This window comes from Falco peregrinus, chromosome 5 (assembly GCF_023634155.1).
Source record: "Falco peregrinus isolate bFalPer1 chromosome 5, bFalPer1.pri, whole genome shotgun sequence".
Lineage (NCBI taxonomy): Eukaryota > Metazoa > Chordata > Aves > Falconiformes > Falconidae > Falco > Falco peregrinus.
In genome coordinates, this window is record NC_073725.1 from 46,550,128 (window position 1) to 46,566,262 (window position 16,135).

A 16,135-nucleotide genomic window follows, 5' to 3' on the forward strand; every position below is an offset into this window, starting at 1 on the left:
TAGTTTTCCAATTCATAATGAAATGCAGGTGTGCTATGGGCTGCTACTCGCTAGCAGTTTACAAGATGCAGAATTTGGGATTGCTACAGTTAAGAAAATGAAATGCCCAGTACTCCTAACTTACGCTAAAAATGAATGATTCAACAGCCAATCAAAGCTTCCACTCCATCACTCATTTCCAGAGTATGTTCAACACCCTCCTAGAAGTCTGCTTTGAAGTCCCAGACACATTCCTCTTACAGTAATTATCCAGTACTACCGCATTCCTTCTCAGGTTACTTAAGCCACAGAATCTGTAGAACCGGGAAGTACATCATCTCTATCTGTCTCCGCTTGTGATCCCTTAACACAATGGCACCGTTCCTGTCATGTTCGGTCCCCTTTGTCGTATCTTGATGACAGCCTGCCATCTCTGCTCAGCTGGGCACATCACCAAGCCAGATACAGTTTCCACTGAGAAATGCCAATTAGAGATGGTGTCCAACATACTGCATCTAGGTAACTAGATTCAATCAAGAAGCCTTGCTAAAATGAATTCTGGAAGAAAAGAACTTTTAAGAGTATGTATAAATGTGTAATTCAGGTTTCATATCTAATTTATTTGCCCTCTGTCAGTGATAAAGTCACATTACAAACATTTGCTTTTAGTACATTGCCTGGGATAACACAGCCGTGGTTTCGCTACGTTAGCATTCCAAACTTCTTTGCCAAGCCAACCAACAAAGTAATGGACAAGACCTTTGGTTCACTTATATATTTATGAATGGAAAAAGTCATAATGTAAATTTACTCATTAAAAAAACTTGGGTACAAATTACACATACATAAGACCACCCATTTTTTGATTCACATGGACACCTTAGACCCAAACAACTCATTGTAATAGACTTTAGTGAGAATACTCCAGGTAAAGATTACAACAATTGGAAGCATCTTGGATTTTTAAAAAAGTATATTTCAATACATAAGTTTGTATGCATGCTTTAAACAAATATAGTTCAAGAATGAGCAAAGAGTCTAAACAAAAAGTAATATGACCAGCACTAACATTAAACTTCTCATCCAGATTTTAATATGTTAGTCTAACGTAGTGTTAGTTACCATGCTGTACTGAAAAATGTAATGGCACAATCTGATCATGGTTCATTAAATATTATACCCTACTTCCCCAGAATATTTAGGCTGGTCATAAAATTAACAATGCATAAGTAAATAAGTATAACCAGTTATAGACAGTTGCTTGTTTTACAAATTGCCATCAGGTAAGACATACTGTCTCCAGAGACTTAGAGAGATGGACATTCAATCATACCATTAAAACAGTATGGCCTAAAGAAATGGGCACATTTTTTATTTTTTTTCTTAAAGTATATTAAGACAATTCTGTTAGCTTTTAGTTACCCCTTGTAAATAATCATGGTATGACTGAATACAAGACCCAGCTTTAAAAAGCAAAGGATTTTAATCAGCATAGTGCATGATTGATTCAACATAATTCCCAGGAAACAAGCCAGTTACTCGATTGCAAACTCCTTCATACCAGCCGTCATCATTCTTCTTTATCACATAAATGATTGCACCCTCCATAAATGACAGCTCATCGTCTTTGTCCTTTGTATAGTCATATATAGCAACAACTGTGGATTGAACAGGGACATGTTTAACATTTTATTAATAACATCAGCATTAACATTTTTTGAAGTACAGTTATTTTTTAAATGACTAGCTTGCTGCCCTGGGATTCTCCATAATGGATTCACATGCTTTCCCTGTTGACAATTAAGTCCAGAAAATGAAATTTCACTTTTCTTGCAACATTAGCTACCAGTAAGAAGTGGGTGGTCACTACACTGAACACTCAAACTGTTGGCAGAGAGGTACAGCTGACTGCGACACAGTAAAGTGGAGCTTATAGACACTTCAGAGCTGAACTATGAAATAACTGGCTCCATGAGTGTGGCAGTCATTTCTGGTCAGATTATCTCAAAGGTATATAGATCCCTGTATAGGGATCTCTTGATTAGAAAAAGCCTAAAAAAAAATAACAAAAATTTAAAAATTCATTCTGTAGGAACGGACCAACAGGGGAAAAAAAAAATTTCTACACTATGGCCCCTGCAGCTATCTAGCATGTACTTCAGCATACGATGTTGTAAACATAGCTGCTTAAAGCCACCGTAGAGAAATGGACGGTCTTTGCTACAGAGCTTCTATGGGATAAGAAGTTTTGGCATTACTTTTCAAGGAGCTGCAACGTGTGCAAGTATAGGAGTTACTTTAGGACAAAGGAGAAGCAACATCGGCTACTTTTCAGTACCTGCTTGGTGAATGCATTACTCTTACCAACCTCTAGCTCATTATGCGCAATTTAACAAAGCAGAGATCCCCCCAAGGGAAGTGAATGTCACTACCAGTAATACTGGAACTAGAAACTACCACTATGAATACACAAACTTGGGACATCACAGCCTTACCCTTCTCAAAACAGTTAGCATGGATTTATGCCATTGATCAGTTTTATGAATTCCAAGAACCTACTATTATACATACATATTCTCAGAAATCTGATGTCTTAATGCCTATCAAATAATGATGCAGTTTATCAGATCATGAGAGAACTGGCAATGCTGCTTGTTGACAGAATGTTCGCTGTCAAACACAGACAGCTCTACAGGCAGGAAACCAGCATCTCAATTATTCACAAGACGACGTTTACTATATGGGCTCATACCTAAGCACAGTTTATACTCTGCTGATCTAGAGCCACTGGTAAGTCTCCAAGGAAGCCTCACTACATTTCATAGCTGAAAGTCTAATGATCCACTCTAGCTATCTAGTTCGATGGGATAAATACAGCTCCAACTTTCCGGCCTTTTTGCAACACGATTTCTAGATGACTGCCCAGCAATCCTGAGGTAGCTACGGGACAGTCCAGCAGCTCAGTGAAGATGAAAGCCATCTGATTTACATCTGCTTCTCATAACGAAGGAATTTTTTTCTATCCATTCTAGAATGCATGAAGGTGTTTTATAATCCTTCCTTGGCCGGCTTGTATTTTATTGCACTAGGTGTATACGCAAACTAAGAAAAGAATGGTTCGAGTTCTGACTTGGCAGGGACAATGACTGTTTTCTTCAGACCCAAGCTAAACTGTTCATTCCCTTCAGACACCATTAATCCTCCAATACCGCAGTAACACACAGTTGCAATGCGTCCCTTACCTTTCTCTATATAGTTTTTAGGTGCCCAGGCAGGATCTCCATCTGCATAGGGATCGCTGTACTGCACCACAGCAGCCTCCTCATCCTCATAATCCACAGGGGGTGGGGGTGGAGGAGGAGGAGAGTCATCAAACATAGGCATCTCATCAGGAGGCGGCGGCGGGGGAGGAGTCGGGCTATCAGCAACTAGAAACGTTTGGAGATTATTTTTTTTCTTAAATCAAAACAGTGTGGAGATGCAAACAAACCTGAGGCTGTACACTGTAAATAAAAGGGGCGGGGGGACACCACACATAGCATGCACTATAATACCATGCACTGATTAGAAGCAGAGGCTTTGTATTAACAGCTACAACATACAACTACATTTGTTATTAGTGGTCAGATCTATGTATAAATGCTTCTAGAGTCAAAGCACATGCTGCAGGGCATAAGCTGAACACCAGCAGGGAGGAAAGCTTCCTGCTCCGACGTCCATGCGCTGAGGGGCTAGCTGCAGTGGTTAGCTATGGAAGGACTCCGAGTGGCACCCTCTGAGCCAGGCAGCAACAGGCCTCTGGAGTGGACCAGCAGCTTCATTACTTTTTAACAAATCCTTTGTCTATAACAATCACCTCAATTTATTTCTGAAAACTGCTTCCTTGGATTCGTGCTCTCTCAGAGCTAGCGTTTAGGGGACAAAAAGATCTGGTGTGGATCATAAAAAGGGAAGAAAGAGACTAGCGTTCCAAGATTTAACCACGTAAGAGAAAGCAAAGTAATCCTTCTGCAGAAGAAAAGCTTTGTACAGATCCTTATCTTGTAGACTAGCTTGTGTGTGTGCACACATCCAGAATTCAATTAATAAATGGAAAACTACAACAGGCAGCTGTTGCTCTTGGGGGAAAAAAGTGCTCAAGGAATTAAGTGTATAATCCAAAATGTCAAATCCCTGCCCTGAGATTCTCCAATCAGCACAATTACAAGTTGCTTTGGGAAAGGGAAAAAGAGAAAGGCATTATGGTACAAATCACTCTTAAAATCAGTTCATCAAATCGGTTTTCAGTAGCGTTCACAGCAGCTGGCAGCAAAGGAGAGAGACAGCACACTCAGATGCAAGACATCAAGTCACTTCTTCTATTCCTTGGGAACTGTGGTCCAGTACCCATGGACCTAGATGTAAGCACTATGAAGCCAGAAGTTACTAAAAGGGAGCGTATTGTTACTAAACTGTGTTACATAGCAATTCAGATCTAATTACAGGAGATTTGTGAGTCTGCACATTGAAAACAGGCTGAAAACCACTGCTTTAGAAAGGGTTTCACTGGAAGGAGCCATCAGGCTGGGCCTGTGCTCCGGAGCATGTAGCTCCAGCACACTACACTAATTTTGAGAAGAAAGCCAAGCTGCGGGGCAAGGAAAGAACAACACTGAGTGAAAACTTGAGCTACTGCTAGTTATAGTGGCATTGGAGATTAGCAATAGAGCTTCCGTTTGCTTTAACGCTCTTTATTTTTGCCTGGCCGCTACTCCAGCAGTGACTAACCTTTGCTCTTCAGCCACATGCCCCTGACAAGGGGCTTGAGCATAACTCCATGTCCTAGCTGGCTCAGAACAGCTGCGCTGGTATAGGGGAAGCCAAAGCTCCTGCTGGGAAGGGGCAGAGGCTGCCTCAGCTCTGGCACCCAGCCTGCTCTCTACCCCTTGAAGAGCTAATTCTATTCTTCACCTGCAAGCCCAGCTCCTCTTCAACTTGACCAGCTGAGCTGTACACCCCACCGCTCTCTCCACCAGTAAGACTGGCAGCCACTGTATTCGTGATTCCTCCCCCATACAGAAGCCCATTTATGTCACTAGGAGACGGACTAACAAAGTCTTTGGCCGAGTGAACGCTACGTCTTGCCGATGTTACTGAATGGCGCTCACAGGCAGGCTTCATTAATCCACCATAGACACACGACAACACTGTTCATGAATGGATTGGTATTGTGCAGTAGTTTCGGCACATCTTTCACAAAATGTATTTTTCCCCTTAACTTCCGTCTTAACCCACAAAAAAAACCCAGTACTGAAACAACAATCCTTTGAGATCTTGAGAAATCCTTACCTTATGAAATGCAAAAAGTTGTATTTATTCAACAGTGAAGTTGCGTATTCGAAAAGAAGAGCAGGCAGGAAATGCAAGTGTGAAAGTGCCAACACATACCCTAACTGAGACGCAGTGCAGAAACTGCACGCTATATGGGAAACACTTAAAACGATTCATCTTCACATTTAAACAAGGGGAGAGAATGGAACAGAGAATTAGACAAGTGCCACCCCATGGAAGTATCTTCCTGCCTCTTGGATTTTAACCTAGACTTCTGGTTCTGAACTTAAAATTGGCAAACTAGAACAGCATTACTTTCCCTAGGGGAGGGGGAAAAAGAGGCACAGAAAACCACATTAAATGAAAAAGGGTAAAAGGACCAGTATTTATACAGCTCCAAATGGAGATATCTTCTCTCGTACGTACTCACATCCCTGTTCTTTAGATGGGGACCAGCAGACTTTCTTTTGAAAGCACAATGTGACAGTATAGCAATTTACATTCAATCAGTTGTCCCTGGGCACTGGACACACTGGAAATCCTCTCTGAAGGAGATACTCACAGTCTGGGCACAGGGCGCAGGAAAAAAAATAGGCATTGCATAGTTTCTAAGCCCTCCGTGGCTGTCCTCTGAAGGAATTCTACAGAGCAGAGGATGTTGCTTTCCAAACCCACCGATCTTTATGACAAGGAAAAGACAAGCCTACCCACATCTCCCTAACGCCACTCCCTTGTAGACTCCTTGCAGAAAATGAGGCAGATGAATGTCTAGCACACAATACTAAAACGCAACGGCCCCAAACACCAGTTTTGCTGAAGGTATGCGCAGACTGCCACACACCCCCCTGCCTCCAAGATGAGGCAGCGGCAGCTCAAAGCCATACCCGTTATGTAACTTTCAAACCCAAGGGACCGTTTGTTACAAGAAAGAAAATAAAAAGAACAATTCCTAAGACCAGATTTCAAGCTTCAGCTGTTTTTGCTGCAATCTCATTTACAAGTCAGCTTGCACTTTGTTGTCACGCACGCAAGTAAGTCTGTCCCTTTCACCTCCACTCTCCCAAGGGCTGTGTTATCTCCAGGAGGACAATACTTGGAACAATTCAGAAGCAGGTGTCAATTTTATTAAGTTTATCTGCAAGTGAAGACATTCTGTAACTTCCATCTTCAGTAGGTATACCTCTACACTTTGAATTTTGGAAAGGTTCATCAACACAATTTTGTGGCATACTATTCCACATCAACATGATTCTAATTATTTACCTTCTTACAACACCAAAATACCTTCTTTTGGAATGAGAATCAGAGAGATGCCTCCTGTCTCTAGGGGAATGCTCAGAACATGACCACTTAAAAGCTCTAACGGGAAGCTGAACAGCAGCACTTGTCAGGTCTGAGGCCCCTAAATGTACGACTGAGCTATACAGCTACGATGTGCTAGTAGCACGAGGTCCTAATGAACTTCATTAAGGCTCCCAAAGACTTTAAAAACATTTTTATATTTACTTCATGCTCTATACACATTGCATTCATTCTGTTGTTTACAGAACTGCAACGTACTCCTACAGCAAAGATGTCCCCTGATCAGCAACAGAGCTTTACACCTGCGCTAGTATTTGGGACAGTAACACTCACCTGAAATGAATCAAGCAGTAACGGTAAAAGCAGAATTACCGGTATAAAACACCTTACAGCACAGATCATACCAGGGAGCATCTCTCTCACAAACCTAACATGCAGAGCTATGCTGCAAGAAGCTCAGCAGGGAAATCTGGCTAGAGAACACAAAGAAATAGAGAAGGAAAAGCTGCTGAGAGGAGAAAAACCTTACAAGCTCCTTTGTAATGGCAGATCCTAAGACGGCACTTTTTCAATTGACTGTACAGCTTCCTGAAAACTACTACAGTATTACAATCACTGGTTAGACAGCACACATTTTTACAGTCTACATAAGCCTTTCTAACAAAAACTAATCAATTATCCCTCGTGAAAAAGCTTCAGGCAGGATGATTCAACATGAAATTAATATTTTTAATTAAGATACATTTCTATGTTCACATCAAGCATATGCCACATATTTCACACTGTATTTCTATAATAAATTTGCAGTTCAGAACTTAAATGGGTCAGTAATAATCATGCACGTGTTATAAAATATTGAAGAGTGTGCCCTTCAGCTCCAATAGCATATTGACACTAGAATGCAAGATGGTATTAGCTTCTGGAAAAGGAAACAAAATAAGAGTCTGACTTGCCAGCCATGCATGCTAGAAGAAAGTAGGCTCTACCCTTTAACAGCTCAGCTTGTCCGAACTTACTGTTTTCCTGCACCCTGGCCACGAAGCCTGTGAGAGGTATCTGTGGAGTCAACTGAGGCATAGGGGGAGGGGGTGGAGCAATAGAAACTGGTAGCAACACACACACCGTATCAGGGAAAGTCAAACAGACAAAGGAAAAAAAAAAAAAAAAGAAAGAAAAAAGGAAACAAACAAAAGCAGTCGTCAGTAACGAGGACCACAAAACAAAGTATGTAAAGAACAACAAGAACACACACATGTAAGAACCTTCTTCAAGCTTGTGTTTCCAACAAGGCTGAATTCCTGATTAGCCAGTGGAGGCTCAAAAAGTGAAGCATGCCCCTGCGTCCAGCTGAATAAAACGCCGAGTGCGGGCTGTGTGTCTGGAAGCTCACCGGTTGCGCATGTGAAGGGACTTGCTCCACTTCACTTGGGGAGCACACAAAACTGAGCTTTCGTCTTACTGCCAAATAAGGATTACTTAAATTTTGTAGTTAACCTATTAAAAGTACACTACTACAAACTGAGGTGATGTTTTGCAGGATTCTGGACTCCTCCTCTAACGTGAGAGTAGAGTGCTGCATCAAGTGCGGCTAAGCAGCACTGAGACAGAGCAAAGACAACTACTTTACAAGGGAAGCAGTGCTGCAACACCAACACCTCACAGTCGTAGCACACAGCACTGCCCCTGATTTTGTTCTGCTGGGGTAGGGGGGCTGTGCGTTGGCTTTCTATGTGTTTGTTTTACACAAAAAACAGACCCTTCTTGCTTGTTGGTAGGAAAACCAGGTGGGTTTAGAGCAGAATGGAGCTTTATTTTTTAATTATTGTCTGTGGTTAGAAGGCGCTCAGCAACCTAAGAGGCTGGCAAAGGCTTCAACAGCTACAGCTGGCTATGCTAGCGCAGAGGGCTCCCCAGAAGCACTTGCAAGGTCATCTTCTCTGAAGTATGTACCTACTGGACAAGTAATAAGATGCAAGACACATATCACCAGTGGTCAGAGATGCTGGGCTGACAGCTGAGATGTCCAACTCTTCCCTCTCAGGCAGGAAAGCGGCATGGTAGCAGCAGGGCATGCCATTCTGCCCTAAGTGCCAGCTCTGACAGGACATCTCCCCGTGAAGTGTCAGGGAGAGAGGGAGAAAAAAAAAAAAAAAAGAAAGAAAAAAACCCCACAAAACATCAACTCATTGGTTTATACCGTGCCCCTTTCTCAGTGGAATTTCTCCTGCACTGAAGCAGAGAAATTCCTGTGAAGGTGGGAATTCAGCAGGGTAATCTAGTTGGAGCCAAGTTTGAAAGAGGTTCTGTACTTCCAAGTAAGCAACAGTTTTAAATAAAGCCATAACTAAGATTAATGTTTGATGAATAAAATGGAGCATTTAGTTCATTACAAAACCAATAACCAAATAAACTGTATGGGAGAAATGATCAATAAAAGAGGGAGAACAAACAGGTTTCTCACAAAATTGAAGTGAACATCTATGAAAAAACAGAGTATTTGTTAGCATGAAAAGTAAAACCTTAAGGAAACATGGGACCTGGATCTAATGTCAAGACAATAGCATTAAAAAATAATTTAAAAAAATCACCAGTCACAGAAACAGAGGAAAACAGTTTAAAGTAGAAAAACACACCCATCAAAATACTGTTTAAAACCCGGCAATCAGTATTTTGAAAACACCAGAGAGGCTGGATTAAGGAACAGCACCTGCATTTGAGCAAAAAATTGCTTTGGACAAATGTAAATGTTCAGAAACGGGTGTGCAGAGCATTTGAGACAGCTGAACTATTTCCAGAAGTAAAGCCATGTTTATTCAACAGAACACAACTGTTCAAACAGGAAGGAGTTTCTGTTGTTATGGTGAACTAATTTGAGGGAATGAGAGCGTGGAGGAGAACGAAGGGCCAGTATGAGTGAGAGAGAGAAGGAAAAGCATCAGGATGGGGGTGGGGGGCAGAAAATACGTACTGTGTCTGCATATAAAAATGCTTTCCAATAAATGTAATGCTTCTAAACCACTGAGAAAACTCTTCACCTTAGTGTCTCAAACATTATATGCATTCTTTCTTTAAAAGTAAGTACACAACAGCAAACACTGGTCCAAAGTGATCTTCTGCCCAAACGTCAACATTCCTTTTTAAAAGAAATATCCCTCTGAAGTTTGAAGAGTTGGATCACCGAAGACCACCACCAGAAATATTAGAGGACTATCGCTCCTCTATGTGTATCTGGTCAAAATTTATGGAAACAGCAGGGAAGAGGTTTCCTGATAGAAATGGCTTTCTGCCAACACTCTAGTAGATCCTTATTTTGCAGATCTTCCTGCGGTGAACTTTGTTTGCCCTGTTGGGTAGGTAGGCAGGATGCTGCTGACTAAAACCTGCTCACTTGTCCATGGCACCCATTCCTCCCCTCATTCATCTCCATCTATACTACTTCTAGTGTGGAAGCACAGAGGAAGAGTGCTAAAAAGAGAGAGACTGAGCTCTTTTTTAACAGTCAAGCTTGAAACTAAGAACAAAGGAGAAAGCTGGAATCAGGAAAGGATTTAGGGAAGAGACAGAGACAGGGAGGAACTGTGTAATGGGAAAAGGTTGTTACATGAGCCCTTGAGCATTGTGCTCTGACAGTACTCTCTTGCCACTAGCCCAGTAGTGGAGAGACGGTACCACAACCATGTTAGGTTTCCTGCAAAAAAAATCTGGTTTTAGTTCGTGTTCTCCAAGCACACCTGAAATGCTAAGTATAATGTGCCTATAATTAGATAGGCAATCATAATAATTTCTTGTCATGAGTAACAGCAAACAAGTCAGAGGGGAAAACAGTATAATTGCATATAGCGCAATCACTGTACAACTTCAATATGGTTTTTCTTGTTTGTTTTTCCTTCTATTTTAGGAAAGAAAGCAGTAATCTGATTGATGTTCTTCATAAATTAATTAAAATGCCATGCATGCTTTTACAATCGTTTTGCTCAAAACAGTATGTGATTTCACAGCTCAGAAGCTTACTTGAATTTTGAGAATAAAGAGGCCCGCCATTAACATGAGGTTGAGCAGAAAATGGGGCAGTCACAGAAGGATTCCGTCTGTATCCACCAGAAGATGCTGAAGAAGTGGTAGAGTTGTGTCGCGAGATTTGCCTGGTCATTGTGCCATACTGGGAACCAGGAGCTGAACCAGGAGCAGCTGAAAAGCATTAGCCAGAGGAACCAAGGAAAAGACTTAAGCAGAGCATTACTTGGGATAGAATGCAGAATATAGAAAAAAAGCCCAGAACATGGGAAATACTTGATTACAGGTCTCCAATACTTTAAGGCAAGTAACAGGAGATTAACAGAAATCAAACATCCTGTTATAATAAATAATGAGAAAAAACACATAGGACATAAACCAACACTCATAAAGGGCATTTGAGAAATGCTGGGAACTAATTTGAGAGACTGAATTGGACAGTGAAACTGAATCAGCTTCCAACTCTTAAGCATATCTCAACTATTCTACATGCAATACCCTTTATTAAAAAGCGCGCAGAAAAAAAAATATCCACATTCTGCTCAAAGCAAATGTTTTCCATTGTGAACCAGAACGTGTCTCCAATCCAATAGAAAAAGACACAGAAACATAACAAAACAGTAAAACAAACGTCATGACCTTCAGACACTCAGCACATTTATCAATCATATTTGCTAGTTGTGCTTTTGTATTGATAGAATTTGTACTAACAAATCAGAATCACCAATGCCAGCTCGACAGAAAGACGTCACTCATTTTTCAGGATGGACACCCATTTTTACCTTCCACACGCTTGCTGCACAAACTTCAAGGTTAATAAAACAATTTAAGTTCCCTTGTGGATTCACCTCTAACAGACAGAGAAGAGAATCACACCTTGCAAACTAATGAATCTCACATGTTGAGGTCACATGGATCAACGCAATTTTTGAATGCAAAAACTGTTTTGCAGTAAACTGTTTTGTGCTTTTATATACATATGTATATATCTTATATAAATATATAAAAATATATACAAAAATGCACACACACGCATATATACACAAACATTGTGTGATCAGAAGTTTGCAGTGCCGTAAACTATCCAAAGTCACTTTCACTTAACACTTCAGTAAGGGAAAGTGCAAAGGGTTATGTGGGTCAAAGCCTCCAAAGCTAGTTCCCGTAGCACAATCAATGAATTCTGTCATCAAAACAGTGTGATAGGAAAGGGTGGGGTATCTTTTTCCTGCCCGTTTTGAAAAGTACTACTTTTAGATCCCATCCTAACAGCTATATGTAATGCCTGAAGCAAATTTTCTAGAACTGTTAGTTCGTATCCTCAAGTCTCCCAGTTTGCCACCTGCCTGCAGCATCACAGAATCAAGCCCAAGCCACTGTGACAGACGCTTCTGCTTTTCAGTCACCTTACACCCACAGGATAGAATACATCCATCACCCTACAAATCAGCTAACATTTTTAAGCCAGAGCACACCGTTGTGGCTTAGTTTCAGCTGCAGGAATGACACAGCAAAACAGCAATATATTCAAGCTAATTTTGAGCTCTTATAAATGAGAATAATTGGATCTTAGCTTTATTGGGAACAGAGTTTTCAAGCAACTGGCAGCCGCTACCTTCAGAGGCTTTAACCACAGAAAATTAGTGGAGATTAGATTTTTTAAAAAACAAACAAAAAATAATTCCAGAACTGATTTTTATACTAAAATCATGTAGACCCCACTACAAAAGAAAAAGCACCCTTACAAAGTCCATTAGGAAGAGATGATTATTGATTATGCAGCATGACTGCAATCACTTCAGCATTACACAAGTCTCACCTATCAGACTGCCCATCGGGAGAGGTGGTGGCAGTGGTGGTGCTGGCGGGGCTCCAGGAGGAGAAGGAACAGAAATGTGTGCTAATAAAATAGTTTATATTCCCAATTAGGCCATATTAAAAAAAAATAAAAATAAGAAAAGCACCGGCATTTGATAGGCTTCCCAAATAAATATAGAAATTCAACTGCGGTCAACTGATACAAACCCAGGCCCTGATCTACAGAACCTACACAAGGTTCTGTACCTGCAGATCTTTATTCCCATTGATTTTTATGGGATGACAGGTGATAGTAAGATTTCATGCCTATCTGTACCATTGCAGGATCAGAAACACTTGGGAAAGGAAAGCCTAGCCTATATGTGCATAAGAAAGCGAAGACTTGTCATCCAAGGAACAGAGATGTAAGAGGTGCAATAGCAAAATTACATTACACCAGGACTCCACTGTTTTCTTGTGCAAATTAGTTTTATGTGCTTACAAAAGACACAGATAGTAAACAAGTAACTGAGTTGGTTTACTAGCAAGATAAAAATCCTGCCAGCTTATAATAAAGATCCCACACATTCTCACCATCATTCTTGAAGATAAGGGAGTATGCTTTTGATGCTGAGAGATCCTGCATGGTTCTCTTTTTATTGCTGTGCTACCCTGTACACACTAGTTCTCCTGCCTCTTGATCTCCATCACACCTCAGCAACTTCAGACTGTAATCATAGCATAGCCAACACTGGTGGATAAACCTGAATTTTACTACTAGCAGTGTTTTCATAGGTCATCTTCTGTGTTTTATTTGCAGTAAAGACTTTAATTTAAAAAAAGAACTTGTGCATGCCATCACTGGCACATGGTAAAGGTAGCAAGTTATTTTAGAAGACAACATTTCCCATCAAACACGTACATAGTTGCTGCTGCTTCTCAGGGCATCCAGAAATGCCAAACTGTAGACAGGCATTTAAAAATATATTTAAACTTTAAAAGGATACACCACTCTCCTCCTATTCCCTCCCCCACCTTGATTATCTTGTAAAAACATGGACCGACAAAGGTGTTTTAACCATCTGCTATTCTATAAGTGATTGTCTGCACATACTTTTCATAAAGAAATAGAACTTCATAGATGTCCTCCAGCACTCATAAGAGGTTTCCTGATGAGGACTGAGCTTCAGGACAGTTTTTACCCCATCGTATTCAGTCAAAATCCCACCACAAACACAAACAACTGACATTATAGCCTTAAGTTAACATGGGAAGAGACCCACATACCTGGTCCAATGGTTGGCGGTGAAGGCGTAGGCACGGCAATGGGAATGCCAATACTGCTGCTTCCACTATTCTCTCGACTGCCACTTCCTCCACTACTACCGCTGCAAAAGACAAACACAAGTATTAGCACAGCATTTCCTACAAAGGCCTGTCAACAGTCATGCTCCATGTGGGAGCCCTGCTAGCCTAACTCAATTATAGACTGTTGAAAAATCCCCTGTAAAATGCCTGGCTCTACCTACAATTACATACAGCTAATCAAGTCTGGATTACACTTCTAATAAATGGAATTAGCTAAGCTGATAAACATCACTACGCATAAAACATCTAATTAAATGCTTTAAAAAATAAAAAGGTAAGCAACCATAGCAGTTCTAGGCAATAGAGTAACAACTGCAGGAATAGTTCAGGGGCCTTGTAATAATTCAAGGTAATAAGCTGGGGATGGAAGAGTTCATGCCCAAACCATAAATAATTAAGATTATTTGTACTGTCAGCTGAAGGATCATTTCCTCTAATCAGAAGCAAAGTTCAGATTGAGGACTTTTTAACTGAGGACAGCCATGATAAATCAATTAGGGTGGGGTGCAGTGTGGCGTATGATGTGGGTAATTTTCTGTATATCTAACACTCCCCCCTGCCCACACTTTTTGTCTATGAGAAATCTCTTTCTAAGGTAGTCTGAAAGGCAACAGTGCAGCCAGGTCATAATTTGTTTAAGTACTCTTATATGATACACAAATTAGAGGCCAGCAATACAGATTTTTACAGAACATACTTCTAGTGAACCACTGGATAACATTTCTACACACGCCTTTGGAGGCCGTAACACTTCTTTTCATTGAGGGAGCTGAAACAGAATAAAGATTCAGACAGAATCTGTCCTTATTCCTTCCAAGAGCACTCCTTAGGCCAAGGCTTGAATTTACATGGATTAAATGAGTAATATAAAGGGAACTAAGTAGTCAAGATGCTTTGAAGCCAAAACACCATTTAACCCATCCATGTTAATTAAAAAGTACTCAGTGATGTTACAGTTTATTTAATATTCCTGGGTAGCCACAAATCAGTGCTGTCAGGAGTCAAGCACAAATCATTCAAATATATCTAAAGAAAATAACACTGTTACAAAAAAGAATATCAGTGATCTGAAATGGAAGCCAAAATAATTCCTTCAAAATTTTCTGTCTGCTGAAGACCTTGATCTTGTCACCATGGCTGCAGCTGAATCTCTAACTGCAGCCTACATAAAAGATCTTGTCAGACAAGAGTAGGGAGCATTCACAGTAGCCAGCTAAACAGATTAACAAGATCTTCGTTGCAGACAGATTTAGAAGTTATTTCATTCTGACAGTATTTCATGATTTACCACGTACAAAATACCATCTCAACCACTGTTAGTGATCAACTGCGTTTAATTGCCTACTGGGAATTTAAAGGAAAAAACAATAATTAAGAAACTCTCTAAAGAAATAAGCTGACCTCTTACTTCTAGTTATATTGATTTCTTTTGCCTGTTTTTTCCCTGCAGTTTGAAGCCTGTGATAAAAATCAAATTGAAAAAACTGAACTCACTCAAGAGGCTCAGAAAAAGATCTAGTCTTGCAATTTGAGGAAAAAAAATACATTAAAAAACCCCAAAGGTACATTTCAAACTCCCTTCTCACCCAAAACACACAATACTCTTTCATCAAAGCCTTAAGCATGTGGAAACAACTGGCTGATGCCAATACCTGCTCTGTGAATAGGTTTTATTTTCTACTTCTATCATGCTAGCACTGATAATGAGTGTTAAGTTTTAGCTAAGAGAAAGCTATCTGCTCTTTCAGAGTTTCTCATCAACAGAAATTTCCCTTTGCAATTAGTGGTCCTGAAAACAACAAAAAGTAAAAGCCTAAGTGTATTTTAGGCTAAGTTTAATAATGCAGCTATAAACCCATTACGACCCATCACTACCCTGCCTCGCAACTGCATATATTTTGAAGTTTTGCTTATTCTTGGGAAACAAATACCACAGAACAAAATAAAGTGATTATATAAAATAAGCCCTATGGTTATGGAAGTTGCTAGATACAATGAGACTTATATAGAGTATGAAGACACTTCTATGTGTTACAGAAGCCAACAATACAGTGCATACAGTGCATTCTGTTAATGCAGAGTGGCAGAATAACTCCCCTTTTGCCTTTCACAAAAACGCAACAGGCACAAAGTTTCAAAAGTTTTCTGACTTCAGTAAGCACTACCATGCCAGACAGGAAAGAGTTACAGTGAGAAAACACTCTACCTGTGTGTTCTTGGTCTCTGGTTCAAGGAAGCTGTCCTTCCCGGACTGTGCTGACTGCCCAGTCTGGCAGGACTAGTCATGTAATCATTGGGGACTGTCGGCGGTTTGACCGGCTCCAGGGTTTTGTAAGGAGTATTTCGTCTGGTCAAGGAAAAACAG

General features: G+C 40.5%; 1 protein-coding gene across 14 annotated transcripts in view; it reads right to left on the reverse strand.

Annotated features, from left to right (window-relative positions):
* Nucleotides 1-578: 578 nt before the first annotated feature.
* Nucleotides 579-16,135, reverse strand: part of ABI1 (abl interactor 1) — an 81,963-nt gene continuing 66,406 nt past the window's right edge. For 2 of the 14 annotated variants that reach the window (XM_005233879.4, XM_027781681.2), the window contains 7 exons: nt 15,977-16,117; nt 13,690-13,790; nt 12,425-12,505; nt 10,603-10,779; nt 7,608-7,694; nt 3,222-3,407; nt 579-1,637 (listed from right to left, as the gene is read on the reverse strand). In XM_005233879.4, the coding sequence (XP_005233936.1) occupies nt 1,462-1,637; nt 3,222-3,407; nt 7,608-7,694; nt 10,603-10,779; nt 12,425-12,505; nt 13,690-13,790; nt 15,977-16,117 (949 nt within the window). In that variant the 3' untranslated portion in view covers nt 579-1,461. The remainder of the gene's footprint in view (nt 1,638-3,221; nt 3,408-7,607; nt 7,695-10,602; nt 10,780-12,424; nt 12,506-13,689; nt 13,791-15,976; nt 16,118-16,135) is intronic. The other 12 variants (XM_005233881.4, XM_027781675.2, XM_005233882.4 and 9 more) reach the window with 7 other exon arrangements.